Consider the following 20,435-nt stretch of genomic DNA (forward strand, 5'->3'; position numbering starts at 1 on the left):
TCCCGGGTGGGAGAAAGAACTCTTGTCTGTTGGAGGGAGGTATGAATGTTTCAGTTGGCTACCTTGATGAGCATTTGATGGCTTGACAGTTTTTAGGTGTGGCTTGTTACTGCCTGGGGGAATCCTTTGTTGAGAGGTATTAGCTGTTCCCGATTGTTTCTTGACTGGAGTTCCCCTGTATTTGAGTTTTGTAGATCAAACATGGGTAAGCTTGGGCCCTCTGGGAGTTTTGGACTCCAACTCCCACCATTCCCAACAGCCTCAACCCACTTCCTTTTCCTTCTCAGCTATTTAAGCTGAATGCCAGGCACATAATCAATGTTATGCTGAGTGCTGGGCCCATAACCAAAGTTAAGCTGAGTGCTGGTCCATAACCAACGCTGAAGTGGGGAAAAGGAAGGAGCCTGAGGCTGTTAGGAATGATGGGAGTTGAAGTCCAAAACACCTGGAGTGTTTTGGCCCATGCCTGGTGTAGGATGCATCTACAGCCAACCTGGCAAACCTAGGGTGTGTTTACATTGTCAGTTAATGCAATTTGGCTCAATGCTATGGAATAACGGGAGCTGTAGTTTTTCAAGGTCTATAGTCTTCACTAACCCCATGTTTCCATAGCGGAATGGGCCTGAGGCTGTTAGGAATGATGGGAGTTGAAGTCCAAAACACCTGGAGGGTCCAAGTTGCCCCATGCCTGCTGTAGATGCATCTACAGTCAACTTGGCAAACATAGGGTGTGTTTACATTGTCAATTAATACAATTTGGCTCAATGCTATGGAATCATGGGAGCTGTAGTTTTTCAAGGTCTATAGTCTTCACTAACCCCATGTTTCCATAGCAGAAGGGGCCTGAGGCTGTTAGGAATGATGGGAGTTGAAGTCCAAAACACCTGGAGGGTCCAAGTTGGCCCATGCCTGGTTTAGATGCATCTACAGCCAACCTGGCAAACCTAGGGTGTGTTTACATTGTCAGTTAATGCAATTTGATTCAATACTATGGAATCATGGGAGCTCTAGTTTTTCAAGGTCTATAGTCACCAACCCCATGTTTCCATAGCATTGAAACAAAACAGTTAAAGTGGTGTCAAACTGCATTCGTTCTGCAGTGTAGACACAGCCCTAATTGTCAAAGCCTTTGAAAGCTTCATATATAATATGCTCGGTGAGTTTGGGGGGGTTTCTAGTACAAGATTCATGCAAAACCCTTGTTTTCCATTGCAGGAATCTGACTTTCCAAGCAGTTCAATGATGCCTGTGCACCTGGAAGGTGTTTTATGATGATGTCTAAAATGAAAACGTCACCTCCCGTGATCCTCCTCACTCTGGCTGTTCTTCTGGCTCAGCAGAAAATATTGGCTCTGCAAGAAAGTAAGTGAAATATATTTTGAGGGTTATTTTGGGCAAAATGGAGTACAACCGCAACACAAAAGGACTGCATAGCGTAGTGAGTTGTGGGTGGAGACCAGGGTTCAAATCCCTATCAGCTCTTGAAATCCTTGGCTGATCTTGGGCAACTCTTTGAACTTCAGAGCAAAGAAAAGGCAGTAAACTGAGCTCTTCAGGCCAATGGAGACTCCACCACAAACATCAGAAGAGCTGCAAGACGAAGAGCAAGCCAAAGATCCACCCAGAGGAAAAGAGTTCTTGTTGTTGTTTACTCATTCAGTTGCTTCTGACTCTTTGTGGCCTGCTGGACCATCCCAAACCAGAGCTCCCTGTCGGCTGTCACCACCCCCAGCTCCTTCAGAGTCAAGCCAGTCACTTCAAGGATGCCATCCATCCATCTTGCCCTTGGTCGGCCCCACTTCATTTTCCTTCCATTTTCCCCAGCATCATTGTCTTCTCCAGGCTTTCCTGTCTTCTCATGATGTGGCCGAAATTCTTCATCTTTGCCTCTAATATCCTTCCCTCCAATGAGCAGTCTTTATTTCCTGAAGTATGGACTGGCTGGGTCTTCTCGCAGTCCAAGGCACTCTCTGAATTTTCCTCCAGCACCACAGTTCAAAAGCATCTCTCTTCTTTTACTCAGCCTTCCTTATGGTCCAGTTCTCACATCTGTAGGTGACTACGGGGAACACCACTGCTTTAACTATGCTGATCTTCGTTGCCAGTGTGATGTCTCTCCTCTTCACTATTTTATCAGGATTGGTCCTTGCTATCCTCCCAAGAAGGAAACATGTTCTGATTTCCTGGCTGCAATCTATGTCTGCAGTCATCTTTGCACCTAGAAACACAAAGTCTGTCACTGCCTCTATGTTTACTCTCTCTATTTGCCAGTTCTCAGTCAGTTCACAGTGCCTCTCCATGCTTGAAAAGAGGCAGAAGTGTCCTACGACTGGGAAATTTCTCAATGGTGGGATTATGACTCCCTTCCATCTGGACACTATATTCCTATTGATACAACCTAGAACCACATTTGTTTTTTTTTAGCTGCAGCATCACACTTTTGCCTCATGTAGCATCACACTTTTGCCTCATGCTGCAGCATCACACTTTTGCCTCATGTCCAGTTATTGAGGCTCCTCGATCCCTTTCACATGAACTGTTTCCAAGCCAAATGTCACCCATCCTAAATGTGCGAAATTCATGCTTCATGCTCAAATGTGGATAGCACCATACATTTCCCACTCTTGGACTGGGCTGTGGCGCAGCTAGTTAGTAGCCAGCTGCATTAAATCACTACTGACCGAGAGGTCATGAGTTCGAAGCCAGCCTGAGTTGGAGTGAGCTCCTGACCATTAATAGTCTAGCTTGCTGTTGACCTATACAGACCGAAAGACAGTTGTACCTAAGTAGGAAATTTAGGGACCGCTTTGTGCGGGGAGGCTAATTTAACAAATTTGGAACACCATAAAACCTTCTAGCAGTGTGCGCAAGAATGACTTGGTGTCACAAGTGGATGTTGAAGTGGCAGCTCCCCCTGTGGCCAGAATCAAGCATACCCTCATGAAGCCAGAAAGCTGACCTATGGGTCTGTCTATATATGTTGTATGTCTAAATGGCATTGAATGTTGGCCATGTATATGTGGATTGTTATCTGCCCCGAATCCCCTGTGGGTTGATTCGGGGATATAAATAGGGTGGAATATAAATACTGTAAATAAATAAAAGTAAGTTCTGGCCCAACATTACCTCCAGTTCAAACTGGATACATTACCTGCTGTGACATACTGCAAAATACTCTGGGTTTTTCAAAAATCATTATTCTTTTGACATGAAAGAGTGTCATGTAAATACTTTAAGTGAATGTAAACATGCCATTCTTTCAAACCCTTTAAATCATTTAGATTCACAACCCACTGGGACACAAGGCAGTAAGGAAATCTGCAAGACAGGCAAAAGCAGACATACATTTTCCTATATATGCCAACTCACCAGGACTTGCGTGTGAACAGAGTGCAGCTTTAAACTCTGAAGAGTTAAAGGGATGTTTGAATTCCAGCTCCATCCAGATTTTGCCCATATTAAATCCCCAGCTGCCAATTAAGCCAATGTACTCGACTATAATGCCGTTTAATTCAGGACCGGGAACAGCGCCATAAATCAGCGTCTGGACGTGTCCCCGGCAACCTTTTGATTTATGAAACGGAGTAATCTAGGAGGCGAGGGGAAATTCTCAAATAAAATCATATCTCCCTTATGATTAATATAGCTGTCTGGAGCCGGTGTTCTGTTACAGAAGGGGACCCCTCCTGAAACATATTGACAAAACGGTTGGGTATTTAGGGTTGTGTATTTTTGTGGCTTGGTGCAAATGAAACAGAGGGTGCATCTACACCAGACATGGGCAAACTTCGGCCCTCCAGGTGTTTTGGACTCCCCCATTTCCTAACAGCCTTATGCCTGCTATAACCCCATGAGAGCAAAGATATGCCCTCCCTTCTAGATATAGGATCTTGGCTATAGTGTTGTTTTTCTACCCTGTTGTATGTCAGACTATTCAACCTGTGATTGTAACTGATGCTCATGTTTATGTTCATGATGTTGCAACCCAGAGCAGGAAACGAGACCATAAGATAACAATCCACCACACCTGACTGTGGGAAAAAACAATCCCTTTTATTGATGAAAAATAGTTACAAAATAGAGGAAAATGCAAAGTCAAAAAACCACTGTAAAATTCAGCAGTCAGGAATATCCATGAACACCCAAAAGCAACACTGTAAGAACCTGGAACCTGTTAGCAAACCACTAACCATACTTGGAGCACTAGAAGCCTCTTGGGATGTAGGCCACGGGAAACAAGGAAATCTGCCAAGGTAATGCCTCAGTCTAAACAATGCCTGATCTAACGAGACAACCCGGCAAGAGGCACTTAAAACTGAAGAAACTATTTCATGACACGCCTCCAGGCTCTGAAGCTTGTGCTTCCTTTTCCCTTAATCTGCTTGACCTTCACAGACTCTGCGATTCACTCCTGTTTTTCCAGATCTGTCCTTTTCTATCCTCATTAAGAAAGCCAGGTGTTAACTCCTCTGGAGAGCTATCACTGCTTGGCTCTGAAACAGTTTCACTTTCCAAGCCACTGACCTCAGAATCAACATTTTCATTACCATCAGGGAAAAATACATGTTCAGTAGCATCAGGAAATACAATCAGAGAATCAGGTTCAGTTTAAGCAATCAGGGAATCAGGTTCAGGTTCACACGCAGGCTGAACCCCAACACATGATGGGAATGGGGATGGTGTTCCTGATGATGGGCCTGGGGATGAGAGTTTGGGCCTGAGTTACGTTCAGAAGAGAGGCCTGAGCAAGGCCACATTCCTGGGAGAGACCTTTCACAACTTTTCTCAGAACAACTGTCTGAAAATGATGCTGAGATTGATTTTCCAGGTGCAGGAGTTAATGAGGGAGAGGATAGTGAAACCTTGGACAGAAAGCAAAGTTTTATTGCACTCCAGAACAGAACCTGGGCTCTCTGATCATAAGCACACCACACCTTGAATGAAGGAAGAATCCTCTTTTATTAAAGAATTACAGGAGCCCAAAAAGAAAGATGGTTACAAAATAGGTGGAAGTCCAGAAGCAATGACCAAACAATGCAGCAGATAAGCAGTGTCCCAATATAGGAATAATAGCAATGTCCAAAAAGCTTGCAATTATAATCCAAAGCAGCGAATATCTAAAAAGCCTTCAAAAGAAAACCATGAACAGACTAACCCCTGCTAGTCCACTTGAAAAGCTGAGAATATCCTTAAAGATAAGACCACTTGAAACAGGAGTTTCCATGAGACTTGAGCTTGATTCCAAATGATGCCTGATCTGAAGAAGATTCTCTAAGGGCCAACTTTTAATCCCAAAAACTGGTTCTTACTGCCCCCAGTTTTTGGCCTTAACTGCTGAATTCTTTCTGATCTGCGTAAACATTGGTATTTAGACCATTTACCCTAGGTAAAGGTAAAGGTTGTCTCCTGACATTAAGTCCAGTTGTGTCCAACTCTGGGGTGTGGTACTCATCTCCATTTCTAAGCCGGAGAGACAGCATTGTCCGTAGACACCTCCAAGGTCATATGGCCAGCATGACTGCATGGAGCGCTGTTACCTTCCAGAGCGATACCTATTGATATACTCACATTTGCATGTTTTCGAACAGCTAGGTTGGTAGAAGCTGGGGTTGACAACGGAAGCTTACGCTGCTCCCTGGATTCGAACCTTCGACCTTGTGGTCACAAGCTTAGCAGCTCAGCGCTTTAACCCACTGCGCCATTTACCCTGGTCACTATGAATATGAAAATAAATCATAGAATCATAGAATCATAGAGTTGGAAGAGACCTCATGGGCCATCCAGTCCAACCCCCTGCCAAGAAGCAGGAATATTGCATTCAAATCACCCCTGACAAATGGCCATCCAGCCTCTGCTTAAAAGCTTCCAAAGAAGGAGCCTCCACCACACTCCGGGGCAGAGAGTTCCACTGCTGAACGGCTCTCACAGTGAGGAAGTTCTTCCTAATGTTCAGATGGAATCTCCTCTCTTGTAGTTTGAAGCCATTGTTCCGCGTCCTAGTCTCCAAGGAAGCAGAAAACAAGCTTGCTCCCTCCTCCCTGTGGCTTCCTCTCACATATTTATACATGGCTATCATATCTCCTCTCAGCCTTCTCTTCTTCAGGCTAAACATGCCCAGTTCCCTAAGCCGCTCCTCATAGGGCTTGTTCTCCAGACCCTTGATCATTTTAGTCGCCCTCCTCTGGACACTTTCCAGCTTGTCAACATCTCTCTTGAATTGTGGTGCCCAGAATTGGACACAATATTCCAGATGTGGTCTAACCAAAGCAGAATAGAGCATGGGGAGCATGACTTCCTTAGATCTAGACACTATGCTTCTATTGATGCAGGCCAAAATCCCATTGGCTTTTTTTGCCGCCACATCACATTGTTGGCTCATGTTTAACTTGTTGTCCACGAGGACTCCAAGATCTTTTTCACATGTACTGCTCTCATGTGCGAAGCAACCCATTTTAAGTGTGAGTGTGTTAGGGTTTCCATTTTCATGAGTCTCTCTTCTCTTTCTCACCAAACAAAGAGGGAACTGGAGGGAGAAACATGACATTTCAAAACCAGATTTCCGATGCAAGAGTGTGTACGTCTGGGCTTCCGTGGCATTTCACCTGGGCTCGGCCCATGAAATATCATTCATACAGACAGTGAAAACCAATTAAAATAGATTAAACCTGTTAAGAGCTGGAAAAAAGCCTTTGTCATTGCTTTAAATGATGTTCCCATTATGCCGGTTACCTCCCTGCCAGCTGTGATAGCTCTAGGACAGTGATATTCAATTATACTGCAGGGGGGTGGGTCGGTGATCCTTCTTTCCTATTACCTGGGTGGCAGTTATCACCTGTCTTGGCAATTCGGTGTTCAGGGTGGCTGCTGACATGTCAAAGGACATCCTCAATGGCTCCTCTTGCTTCCTTTTGTAGAGAAGGGGCCGGTGGGGGGGGGGGGGGCAAAGGGGTCTCTCATGGGCCTTTCAGGGCTATTCGACAATTTCATGTTATTGGCCACTGGATTAGGTTCCGGGTTCTAGCCTGCCACTTTTGGACTCTCGCTTGCTGAGGTGTTCCAGCCAATGTCTCTGTAGATCCTAGAAAGCTATTTCTTGATTTAAGATGTTGGCCTGTTGGATGATATCTGAAGAGAGGATGGACTGGAGATGTTAATTCCTTGGTCCTTTCATTACTGGATGCTACTTCCCAACACATGTCGGGTGGTGTGATACCGGCTAAACAGTATACTTTTTCCAATGGTTTTGAGTGTAGACATCCTGTGATAATGTAGTATGTCTCATTAAGAGCCACATCCATTGTTTTAACATAGTGAGATGTATTCCACAATGGGCATGCATAGCAGCACAGTAGCATAGCGCAAGGGCAGATGTCTTCACTGTGTCTGGTTGTGATCCCCAGGTTGTGCCAGTCAGCTTTCATACAATATTATTCCTAGCACCCACTTTTTGCTTGATAGTCAAGCAGTACTTCTTGCAAATCAGAGCACAATCCAGAGTGACTCGCAGGTATTTGAGTGTGATGCAATGCTTCTGTGGGATTCTTTCCCAGGTATTGGCCTATAAAGCCCTATACGATTCCGGCCCAGCTTACTTGTTTGAACATATCTCCCTTTATCTTCCGCCTTGTAGTTTAAGATCCACCGGGGAGGCCCTGCACTCGGTCCCACCGGCCTCGCAAATTCATCTGGTAGAGACGAAGGACAGGGCCTTCTTGGTGGTGACGCCCCGCTTGTGGAATTCGCACCCCAGCAAGATTAGAGGCGTTCTCCCTCTTTTCCCTTAGGAAAAAAACTGAAAACATGGTTTTGGCACCAGGCTTTTGGCTAGCAGGCATAACAGCACTTTGGACACTGAACTGGACCATATGATGATTGTTATGATAATGGAAACGGCTATATGACTGTATAGTTAATGTTATTGTTTTAATCTATTATGTATTTATGATTTTATATTGTTTGTTATATTGTGATATTGGGGCATCGAATTGTTGTCAGTGTTAGCCACTCTGAGTCCCTCCTCGGGGGTTGAGAAGGGCGAGGTAAAAATGTTGTAAATAAATAAATAATCCTCAGAGCTCGAGATGCTTGTCTGTTCCTAAGGTGAAAAGCACACGTCTGTGTTTCGGATGGATCAGGAATCAGCTGTTTTCCATGTAATAGGCAATAAGAGCACCTAAAGCTTTGGAGAGCTTCTGTCCAACCATTTCAAAGCTCTCTGCTTGAGTGGTGATGGCATGATCATTAGCACAGATGAAACTTTCTGTCCCTTCTGGCAGTGGCTGATCATTTCTGTAAATGTTAAACATTGATGGATCCAAAATGACCTGGCAGAAGAGGTTGGGACTGGCTGGCATGGGGTGTTCTCTAATTCTGCGAGTCTTTGATTTCTACACTTCCAAGTCTTTCCTCCTCTTTCCTCAGCTTGTGCCATGGCAGAGAGAGCAGACATGGTGTTCCTTGTGGATGAGTCCTGGAGTGTCGGGGAGAGCAACTTCCAGCAGGTCAAAGACTTCATCTACAACGTCATCCGGACCTTTGAAAATGCGATGTTTGGAAAGGCTGGTGTCCGTGTGAGTGTGGTGCTATATGGAGATAAACCAAGGTGAGGAAAGGAGGAATCCATCCCATCCAGTATATATATATATATACTTCATTTGCCTCATTTTCAATAGACCTCTGAACAAACCTCCGAGGATGGAGGTGAAACATCAGAAGAGAATGCTACTGGAACATGGCCATACAGCCCAAAAAACTCACAACAACCCAGTGATTCTGGCCATGAAAGCCTTTGACAACATATTAGAAGAAATGACATGCTGAAGAAGGAGCAGAATTGTTTTCTGCTGATCTGGAGACACATTGGAACAATGGCTTCAAATCACAGGAAAAGAGATTCCACCTGAATTTTAGGATTTCCTGATGGTAAAAGCTGTACATCAAATAAATATGTTGCTGCCTCAGAATCTGGTGAGGTCTCCTGATTGGTTGGGAGGACTTGGATTGTCTTCCTGCCAAGTACAAAGGGGTTAGACTGGATGGCCATTTGAGTCTCCTCCAAGGCTATGATTCTCTGATGGCTATCTTAATTTCTAAACCAAGAAAAACATGTGTATGTGTATTTGAATGATGCACTGTGAGAAAATGTTGTTGATACTTAATGCATAGTATTTAATGACAGGGGCTGTCACTCGGCTTTGCATCAGAATCCTCCTTGCTTGGAACAATTCTGACCTGGCAACCCTAAACTGGTGGACACTTACTTACTTAGGTGATCCCTCGTTGGACGAGTAAGATGGTCTTCCATTATGGATTTCCTTGTGGGTCCATATGTGGCTGTGGAGCCCTATTCATGCTCTGCATCTTCTTCCGCAGTGAGGGCATTGGTTTCCAGGTGGAAGGTGGTCCCGGTCGGGGTTGGCTTGACGCGCCTTCCTCCTGGCACGTTTCTCTCTTTCACCCTCCACTCGTGCCTCCTCAAATTCTGCAGCACTGCTGGTCACAGCTGTCCTCCAGCTGGAGCGCACAAGGGCCAGGGCTTCCCAGTTCTCAGTGTCTATGCCACAGTTTTTAAGGTTGGCTTTGAGCCCATCTTTAAATCTCTTTTCCTGTCCTCCAACGTTCCATTTTCCATTCTTAAGTTCGGAGTAGAGCAACTGCTTTGGGAGACGGTGGTCAGGCATCTGGACAATGTGGCCGGCCCAGCGGAGTTGATGTTGGAGGACCATCGCTTCAATGCTGGTGGTCTTTGCTACTTCCAGCACACTGACGTTTGTCCGCTTGTCTTCCCAGGAGATTTGCAGGATTTTCCGGAGGCAGCGCTGATGGAAACGTTCCAGGAGCTGCATGTGACGTCTGTAGACAGTCCACGTTTCGCAGGCATAGAGCAGGGTTGGGAGGACAATAGCTTTATAGACAAGCACCTTGGTCTCCCTACGGATGTCCCGGTCCTCAAACACTCTCTGCTTCATTCTGGAAAATGCTGCACTTGCAGAGCTCAGGCAGTGTTGTATTTCGGCGTCGATGTTGACTTTGGTGGAGAGGTGGCTGCCAAGGTAGCAGAAATGGTCCACATTTTCTAACGTGACACCATTAAGCTGTATTACTGGCATTGGAGAGGGATTGGCTGGCGACTGCTGGAACAGCACCTTGGTTTTCTCAATGTTCAGTGACAGGCCGAGCTTCTCATATACTTCTGCGAAGGTGTTTAGAGTGGCTTGTAGATCTTCTTCTGAATGCGCACAGACGACATTGTCATCAGCATACTGGAGTTCTATAACAGCTGTTGTTGTAACCTTGGTTTTGGCTTTCAGTCTGCTGAGGTTGAATAGCTTGCCATCTGTCTGATAGATTATTTCCACTTGGTGGACAACAAGAGACAGGAAAGATATTTGGGTTGGCTTAGTTAATTAAGGAGCCCTCCAGTGGTGCAGTGGGTTAAACCACTGAGCTGCTGAACTTGTTGACGAAAAAGTCGCAGGTTCGAATCTGGGGAATGGCATGAACCCCCGCTGTCAGCCCCAGCTTCTGCCAACCTAGCAGTTCAAAAGCATGCAAATGTGAGTAGATCAATAGGTACCACTCCAGCAAGAAGGTAACTGCACTCCATGCAGTCATGCAAGCCACATGACCTTGGAGATGTCTACGGACAACGCCAGCTCTTCAGCTTAGACATGGAGATGAGCACCAACCCCCAGAGTCGGACACGACTGGACTTAATGTCAGGGGAAAACCTTTACCTTTACCTTAGTTAGTTAAGATTTCATTGTTAGTGGGTTGTTGCGAATTTTCCTGGCTGTATGGTGATGTTCCAGAAGCATCCTCTCCTGACATTTCGCCTGCATTTCTGGCAAGCATCCTCAGAGGTTGTGAGGTCTGTTGGAAACTAGAAATAATGTTCAGGGTGGGGAAAGAACTCTTCTCTGTTTGAATGCCTGCCAGAGAGAATGCTTCTGGAACAGGGCCATACAGCCTGTAAAATTCACAACAACCCAGTGATTCTGACCATGAAAGCCTTCGACAATAGAATCATAGAATCATAGAGTTGGAAGAGACCTTGTGGGCCATCCAGTCCAACCCCATTCTGCCAAGAAGCAGGAAAACTGCATTTGAAGCACCCCTGACAGATGGCCACCCAGCCTCTGTTTAAAAGCCTCCAAAGAAGGAGCCTCCACCACACTCCAGGGCAGAGAGTTCCACTGCTGAACAGCTCTCACAGGATGTTCTTCCTAATGTTCAGATAGAATCTCCTTTTTTTGTAGTTTGACACATTTCTATGTTAATTTCAAAGCAGGATAATTTTAAGAGTGTGTGTTTAAATGGCAACCTGTGAGAGAAGCTGTGACTGACACTTAATGTGTTTTTGCACATGTCACCACTTAGGGTAACTATGTGAATTTTGTGAGGCTTTCTTATGCAAGAGAAACTCACAGTTCCTTCTTCTGAAATCAAATCTACAGCACCTGGTATTCAGTAGTGGTCTCCCATCCAAAGATCAACCAGGACTGACCCTGCTTAGCATCCAAGATCAGATGGGATTTGGTGCCTTAAGGTATTTTAGTCTTCATCTCATAGGATAGCTGGTGCATATTTATCTTTCCAAGACAGGAGGTTAAGTCTTTTCACTCAATTCATCAAACGAAGAGTTGGCAATGTGAATAAACCCCAATCTATATAAATAAAAATGTAATGTTCATTTGTGGGATTAACAGAACTCAAAAAACACTGGACGAATTGACACGAAAACAGTCCAACGAGTGTCCATCACCCATAAACACACACACACACACACACACACAAAACCCCAGCAGAACAGACTTAAAAACCCAAAACATACACCATATATACATATACAGATACACTCATATACATATAAACATGCACACATTCATACACACATATACATATGCACAAGCACACACAAATATGCACATATACACACATATAGATATACAAATTCACACATACATACATATACACACAAATATGCATATAGACAAGCACACACATATGCAATATGCATGTACACATATAAACACACAAATACACAAATATATACACACACATATATACACACACAAATATATACACCCACACTCACACACACATATATATATGCAAACACACATATATACATACACATACACACACATATATACACACACAAAACACAGTGACACAGACTGGGCCACAGCAACGCGTGGCAGGGGACAGCTTTATATATATATATATATATATATATATATATATGTGTGTGTGTGTGTGTGTGTGTGTGTGTGTGTGTGTGTGTGTAATGTTCATTTGTGGGATTAACATAACTCAAAAACCACTGGATGAATTGACACCAAATTTGGACACAACACACCAATCAGGCCAATGAGTGACCATCACTCATAAAAAGACTGAAAAACACAGCAGAAGGCACTTAAAAAGGCAAAAAATAAAAAACACATTACAATGCATGCACAAAACAACACACACACACACACGTATGTATGTGTGTGTGTGTGTGTGTGTAAACACACATATATACACACATGCACAAATATACGAACACACAAAGCACGTATACACAGACTGGGCCATAGCAATGTGAGGCAGGGGACGGCTAGTAACAATATATTCCCTTTTTGTGCTTCCTTGTGTTGGCCTTAGGATAAGCATCGACCTGACAGATTATATCACAATTGAGGAGGTGCTGGTGGCAGTTCGGGACCTGTCTTTCCAAGGTGGCAATGCCAGGACCGGCCATGCGCTCTCCTTCTTGGTTGACACATTGATCACTGCAGGAGCCTTGAGAGGAGATGCAGCAAAGGTGAGCAAACTGGAAGGCAAAGAGAGACAAAAAATTAGAGATTGCACAGAGCAATAGTGCCACCTGCAGTCGCCGAAAGAAGTAAACTCAAGCAATCTTGTCATGTGCCGGCAAGTCAGCCCTGGTTTATGACTACAGTCTGCTCTCCACATTTGCAGGTTTCATTCTTGCAGGTTTGATTATTCATGGATTTTATTAATGCATTCTTTCTGGGAAGCCATAGGCCCCCCGTGCAACTGGAAGACCTAGCGAGTTGATAGAGCAAACACCTTTCAAGGTATTTGTAGGTCTTCCATTGCACATTCATGCTCAATATCTGCTGGAAATCTATCATAAAGTCATGCTGGAATCTATAGCCAGAAACCAGAGATAATTATTGAACAGACATGGGCAAACTTGGGCCAGCCAGGTGTTTTGAACTTCAACTCTCACAATGGGTTGTTGTAGGTTTTTCCAGGCTGTATGACCATGTTCTAGAGCAGTGGTTCTCAACCTTTCTAACACCGGGACCCCTAAATATGGTTCCTCATGTTGTGGTGACCCCCAACCATGTTGTGGTGACCCCCAACCTCACCTGCCTTGGATGGCGAGAGCACAAGGCAAGAGAGGCAGGATTTGCACGAGGCCAGGCCTCGTGCGGAGGACTCTTCGCTGGATGACTAGAGTGTGAGGCGGGTTTTGCACGAGGCCAGGCCTCGCATGAAGGAGCCCTCACCTGGCCCACGCCCTTGGGGCGGGGCCAATGGAGGTGGCCTCACGACCCCTCCGAAATGGCCAGGCGACCCCCCTGGGGGTTGCGACCCCCAGGTTGAGAACCACTGTTCAAGAGGCATTCTCTCCTGATGTTTTGCCTGCATCTATGGCAAGCATCCTCAGAGATAGTGAGGTCTGTTGGAATTAGGAAAATGGGTTTATATATCTGTGGAATGACCAGGTGGGACAAAGAACTCTTGTCTGCTGGAGCTAGGTGTGAATGTTTCAACTGACCACCTTGATTAGCATTTGATGACCTGGCAGTGCCTGGGGCGATCTTTTGTTGAGAGGTGATTAGATGTCCTTGATTGTTTCCTCTCTGTTTTTTTGCTGTTGTAATTCTAGATGCAGGCGAAACGTCAGGAGAGAATGCCTCTAGACCATGGCCATATAGCTCGAAAAAACCTACAACAACCCAGTGATTCCGTCCATGAAAGCCTTCGACAATACATTGAACTCTCGCCATTCCTAACAGCCTCAGGCTTAAGTGGCTGAGGGGGAAAAGGAAAGGGCCTGAGGCTGTTAGGAATTGTGGGAGTTGAAGTCCAAAACACCTGGACGGCCCATGTTTGCTCATGCCTGTCTTAGAGCATAACAAATACATAAACTCTCAGCGTTGGAAGAGATTCCAAGGGCCATCCAATTCAACCTTGAATGAATGAAACAAAGGGCTTGAAATCTGGAACTGGAGGTTCTCCATATTTATTTTCCCATTTTTAATTCATCTGTGTTTAATTGCAGGTAATTATCTTAATTACAGAAGGCAAGTCTTCCAATTCAGTTGAAGAGCCGGCAACGCTCCTAAAGGACGCAGGAGTAACAGTATTTGCAGTGGGTACGTCTAGTAGAAATCCAAGTGCTTAAATCATATTAACACAATATTCCAGGGAGGTTCAATATTTTTGGCGCTGTAAAGTGCCATAAGGATGCAATTCCTTGATAGTTTTGCCCTTCCATGCAAAAAGAAAAGATTTGAGCAATTTTCTCACAAACACAAACATTCTGTCAAACAAGAGCAGGAACACCTCTGACTTAAACACCACACCAACTTGGTAAAATCAGCAAGCAGTTTATTGAAGAATATAAGTAACCAAAGCAGTTAAATTAGCAAAAACAGGAAAGTTCCAAAACAAAGGTTAGTCCATGAGCTTCAAGGCAAAACAAGATCCATGGGTATAACATTCATGAAACAGGCACCAGAATCCATGAAACAAGGCAGCATGAAAAATCCAATACACAAATCAGGAGCTTGGCAAAAACTTGGTACATGAAACTAAGAACACTTGAAAGCAAGACTGTCATATTTTAATGTTGACCCAACTGAGGCAACTCTTTCCCATGAATCAATATAAAAGTTTTCCAGATCCCAAAACTGAAAGGAAAGTATTTATCTTGACCTTAACCCCAGATAAAGGTTTCTTATCTTTCTTTTCCTGTAAACGAACTGATTTTCTTTGCACTTGAACACTCTGTTTACAAAAGCCTTGCCTTCTATCTACACTCTCATTAACTTCATCAACTAGCAAATCATCTTCAGACAGTTCCTCTGAGGAAGACTGTGAAGGGCCTCTCCCAGGAATGTGGCCTTGTGAACCTTCCTGAGACAACTCGGGCCTCTCGTCTGAGCTTAATTTGTTGTTGTTCATTCGTTCAGTCATTTCCGACTCTTCATGACCTCATGGACCAGCCCATGCCAGAGCTCCCTGTTGGCCATCACCACCCCCAGCTCCTTCAAGGTCAATCCAGTCACTTCAAGGATCCCATCCATCCATCTTGCCCTTGGTCGGCCCCTCTTCCTTTTTCCTTTGATTTTCCTCAGCATAATTTAGGCCCAGGCAAACACTCATCCCCATTGCCAATAGACCCCAGCCCACCATCAGGAACATTCCCATCAGGAACATTAGACACAATCACAAGCTGAACAGGCTGGCATACAACACTTTGCCTCTCAGTCCTCTCCATGTATCAGTTAATACCAAGTCACATCCTAAGCTGAAGTTGGCTACAGTTCCCTAGAGACCCCATTCCTTCCTAGCTAAACCTGGAACTTCTTGGTCTTATTATTTTTCTGGTCTCCCATCCAAGGACTAACCAGGACCAAGGCTATTTAGCTTTCAAAAGGAGACAACCTTGAACTGAGTCTGCTTTGCTTTGCTCCCTCCTCCTCTTCCTATAAATAAGGAATAAACAATGCAGATCGAAATGAGCTACGGAAAATAGCATCCGACCCGGTTGAGGAGCATGTGCTTTATGCTGAAGACTTCCAGGAGCTCGGCAGCCTTTCCCGAAAGCTCTCCAGACGGCTTTGCGTCACTGCTTCAGAGCCTCCACAACCGGTCAAGCAGAGAGATAATGGTGAGTCCAAAGACCTGTCTTTGACATCTGTTATACAACAGGTAGAAATGTAAGGTACTCCACTTAGGCAGGAAAAACAAAATATGCACTACTTCCCTGCTCCCTACACTGCAAATCCCTCCTGGCTACTACCCTCTTGACCTGAAGTTTCGCTCAGCTTCCCATCTTTTCCTTGCAGTGGAGAAGATAACCAAGCCACGGGACCTGACGGTCAGCGAGCAAAGCCACAACTCTCTGAGACTCACCTGGACACCAGCCACAGGGAAAGTGACTGGCTACCAAGTCCTCTTTGATTCACTCTCAGCTCCTGGGCAAGATGTTCCAGTAGATCAGCGACAGGTACGATTGTGCGCAGGAAGTCTATTGGCCCCCTTACCCAGTCCTTTCGCACCACACAAATATGGCACCATGCACTCACTTTTACTGCCACATTTTCACCTTATGTGCAATTTCCATATTTGGAATTCCTTGCCAGAGCTTGCATCTACACTGTAGAATGACACCACTTTGACTGCCATGGCTCAATGCTGTGGTATCCTGGGAGTTGTAGTTTTGCAAGTTCTTTTAAAGGTGAAAGTTTTTGCATTCAAGTCAGGGGGTGCTGTGAAGAGTTTTAGCTAGGTGCATAGATTTTTCCATTTGATGTAATGGTTCTATCTATTTCTTTTTAATAGTATCAATGTTTAACTCTATTTTAATGGTTGTATTTATTGTTGTTGTTGCTGTTATTATTATTATTAGTAGTAGTATTATTATTTTACTGACACAAAAGCACAGTATGTCACAGCAAACGAGATCTATATGCTGGATTTTGCATCACAAAATCACAAGTCGAACACTTCCTAAGCATCTAGGACTGTGTGATGTATTTTTGAATGATGCGCACAGATCCAAGTAAGGTGGCCTTTTGCAGTTGACAGATCATGATTTTGTTGATTTTATTGTTTCCAAATACCGGCTGAGATTTATTATTATTATTATTATTATTACAGTATTATCATCATCATGAGTAAAGATTTTCCCCTGACATTAAGTCCAGACATGTCCGAATCCTGGGTGGTGGTGCTCATCTCCATTTCTAAGCTGCAGAGCTGGCTTTGTCCATAGACACCTCCAAGGTCATGTGGCTGGCATGACTGCATGGAGTGTCGTCACCTTCCCGCCCAAACGGTACCTATTGATCTACTCACATTTGCATGTTTTAGAACTGCTAGGTTGGCAGAAGCTGGGGCTAACAGTGGGAGCTCACCCCATTTCCCGGATTTGAATAGCTGACCTTTTGGTCAGCAAATTCAGCAGCTCAGCAGTTTAACCCACTGTGCCATTGAGGGATAATTAAATATAATAATCATTATATTTACAATAATAATAATAATACACACACACATACATATCTCTTTGGGAGAGGTAAATTTATTGATTTATCTCTCCCAAAGGAGATTCAAACCAGCTTAACATAAAAGCATTAGCATACAATTTAAAATACATAAACATGCAAACATTCAAACAGAATTAATTATACATTGTATTGCTTTTATTAATAACCACTCTTGGTATCTTTATGGGAGAAATAAAGCTGGATAGAAATAGTAATAATAATAATAATAATAATAATTATTATTATTATTATTATTATTATTATTATTTGGCCTTCTCTGCATTCATTCTGCAATGTAGATGCGCCATTAGTCTGATGGAGAAAGGAACTGTCTAAGGTGCTGAACCTGCTTTGGAAATAAGTCTTTTACTATGAGGAATTCCCTTAAAGCCTGAATGTTAATAAAATATATATTTAAAATTATTTTAATGAACTCTTACCTGCAATAATGGAATTTAGATATGTCTATGAGTACATTTACACTGTAAAATCAATGCAGTTTGGCACTGTCGTCGAGGGCATCCCAGACCCCTGCCTTCAAACTGGTCTGACCAGCAGCAGGGAGTTCCACAGTTCCTGAATGCCAAGTTGGGCCAAACTGATGAAATGTGCCCCAGCAGCATTCTCAACCAGGGACTTTCTACAGTCCTATGCTCTCTCCTTTCACTCCTTTACTAGCCCCAACTATGTAACCAATCCCCAAATAAAGATTAATCAAATTGCAACTTTTAAACTCTCCAGCTTGATACTTTGTGTCCCTTCGTGGTCGCCAATTGAAGTCGATAGGAACTTTAGGAGGGTCTACCCCAGGAGGAGAGACCCTGAGACCCCACCAAAGAGGGATTGCTTCTTCAACTTTGGTGAGATTTCTTCTGGATTTCTGTTGTTGTTCATTCGTTCAGTCGTCTCCGACTCTTCGTGACCTCATGGACCAGCCCACGCCAGAGCTCCCTGTCAGCTGTCACCACCCCCAGCTCCTTCAAGGTCATTCCAGTCACTTCAAGGATGCCATCCATCCATCTTGCCCTTGGTCGGCCCCTCTTCCTTTTGCCTTCCACTTTCCCCAGCATAACTGTCTTCTCTAGGCTTTGCTGTCTCCTCATGATGTGGCCAAAGTACTTCAACTTTGTCTCTAGTATCCGTCCCTCCAGTGAGCAGTCGGGCTTTATTTCCTGGAGGATGGACTGGTTGGATCTTCTCGTAGTCCAAGGCACTCTCAGAACCTTCCTCCAACACCACAGTTCAAAAGCATCGATCTTCCTTCGCTCAGCCTTCCCTAAGGTCCAGCTCTCACATCCGTAGGTTACTACAGGGAATACCATGGCTTGGACTAGGCGGATCTTTGTTGCCAGTCTGATGTCTGTACTCTACTATTTTATCGAGACTGGACCTTGCTCTCCTCCCAAGAAGGAAGCGTCTTCTGATTTCCTGGCTACAGTCTGCGTCTGCAGTAATCTTTGCACCTAGAAATACAAAGTCTGTCACGGCCTTCACGTTTTCTCCCTCTACTTCCCAGTTGTCAATCATTCTTGTTGCCATAATCTTGGTTTTTTTTGACGTTTAGCTGCAACCCAGCTTTTGCGCTTTCTTCTTTCACCTTGATGAGAAGGCTCCTCAGCTCCTCCTCGCTTTTGGCCATCAGAGTGGTGTCATCTGCATATCTGAGGTTGTTAATGTTTCTTCCAGCAATTTTCACCCCAGCTTTACATTCATCAACCCCGCACATCCTCGCATGATGTGTTCTGCATACAAGTTAAAAAGGTTGGGTGAGAGGATGCAGCCTTGCCGTACACCTTTCCCAATCTTGAACCAGTCTGTTGTTCCGTGGTCAGTTCTGACTGTTGCGACTTGGTCCTTGTACAGATTCCTTAGGAGAGAGGGAAGGGGGCTTGGGATGCCCATCCCACCAAGAACTTGCCACAATTTATTATGATTATCTGGATTTCTAGGGAAATAAAATTGCTGAAAATCAGGCTTCTCTTTGCTCGCCAAAGTAGTGATCCCTCTTTGGTGGGCTCTCAGGGTCTCTCCTCCTGGGGTAGACCCTCCTAAACTTCCTATCGACTTCAGCACCAGTTTAGCTGCCATGGCTAAATGTAATGGAATCATGGGAGTTGCAGTTTGGTAAGGCTAAAAATCCATCTCATTGAGTCAAAGTGGTGCCAAACTGCATTAATTCTCCAGTGTAGATGCACCCTAAGATGCAATGAAATGTCAGAATTCCACACGATGTTGCCATGGCAGTTAAGACGGAAGCATAGTGCTACAAAGGCTCCACAAATGGGATTCCATCCACTGCTTTTATTTTGAGACACGCCAGCGAAGGGAAACCTGCAAAGCGTTCATGCGTGTACATATGCTCTCTTCCCTTTTGTGTATGTGTGGGTCGCACATGACAGATTGTTTTGGATGCCAGCGAGAGCACAGTGTTTGTGACAGATCTGAAACCTAACACGAAATATTTCTTCACCGTCTTGGCAGTCTACGCCGACGTTCTCGGAGAGCCAGCAACCGTCAAAGGCAAAACAAGTGAGTTTGCCCTTTTCAAACGCATCCTCCTAGGTAGTTCTAGCACACACGCACACACATATATACACACAAACACTCCTGTTGACAAGTAAAGTAAAATAGAGCCCCAGCAAGCAGGATTCCAACTCTGAAGGGTTTGATTTACTTTGACGTATTCCACAAACTTACGTAGATGTGTCATTGGCTTACAAAAATATTACTGGTGTTAAATAGACATCAGTGAATGTGATAAGGGAATCTTAGGATGCATCTACACTGTAGAATGAATGCAGTTTGACATCACTTTAGTGGTATGGATTCCTGGGATTTCTAGTTTGGTGAAGTACCAATACTAAACTGCAACTCCCTTGATTCCATAGCATTATGTTATGGCCGGAGCCCCCTGAGCGGCTGAATTTGCTGATTGAAAGGTTGCAGGTTCGAACCCGGGGAGCGGCGTGAGCTCCTGCTGTTAGCCCCAGCTTCTGCCAATTTAGCAGTTCGAAAACATGCAAATGTGAGTAGATAGGTACCGCTCCAGCGGGAAGATAACAGTGCTCCATGTAGTCATGCTGGCCATATGACTTTGGAGGTGTCTATGGACAACGCCGGCTCTTCGGCTTAGAAATG

The 20,435-nt window shown here is 44.5% G+C and overlaps 1 protein-coding gene across 1 annotated transcript in view; it reads left to right on the top strand.

The window, feature by feature from the left end:
* The first annotated feature begins 1,247 nt into the window (after window positions 1–1,247).
* The window catches only part of LOC132775617 (collagen alpha-1(VII) chain-like), a 92,526-nt gene continuing 73,338 nt past the window's right edge, over window positions 1,248–20,435 (top strand). The window contains exons 1-7 of the mRNA XM_067468516.1: window positions 1,248–1,362; window positions 8,422–8,602; window positions 12,652–12,811; window positions 14,306–14,399; window positions 15,746–15,919; window positions 16,098–16,258; window positions 19,697–19,826. Coding sequence (XP_067324617.1) covers window positions 1,269–1,362; window positions 8,422–8,602; window positions 12,652–12,811; window positions 14,306–14,399; window positions 15,746–15,919; window positions 16,098–16,258; window positions 19,697–19,826 — 994 coding nt within the window. The 5' untranslated portion in view covers window positions 1,248–1,268. The remainder of the gene's footprint in view (window positions 1,363–8,421; window positions 8,603–12,651; window positions 12,812–14,305; window positions 14,400–15,745; window positions 15,920–16,097; window positions 16,259–19,696; window positions 19,827–20,435) is intronic.

This window comes from Anolis sagrei, chromosome 5, assembly GCF_037176765.1.
Source record: "Anolis sagrei isolate rAnoSag1 chromosome 5, rAnoSag1.mat, whole genome shotgun sequence".
In the NCBI taxonomy this organism is placed as follows: domain Eukaryota; kingdom Metazoa; phylum Chordata; class Lepidosauria; order Squamata; family Dactyloidae; genus Anolis; species Anolis sagrei.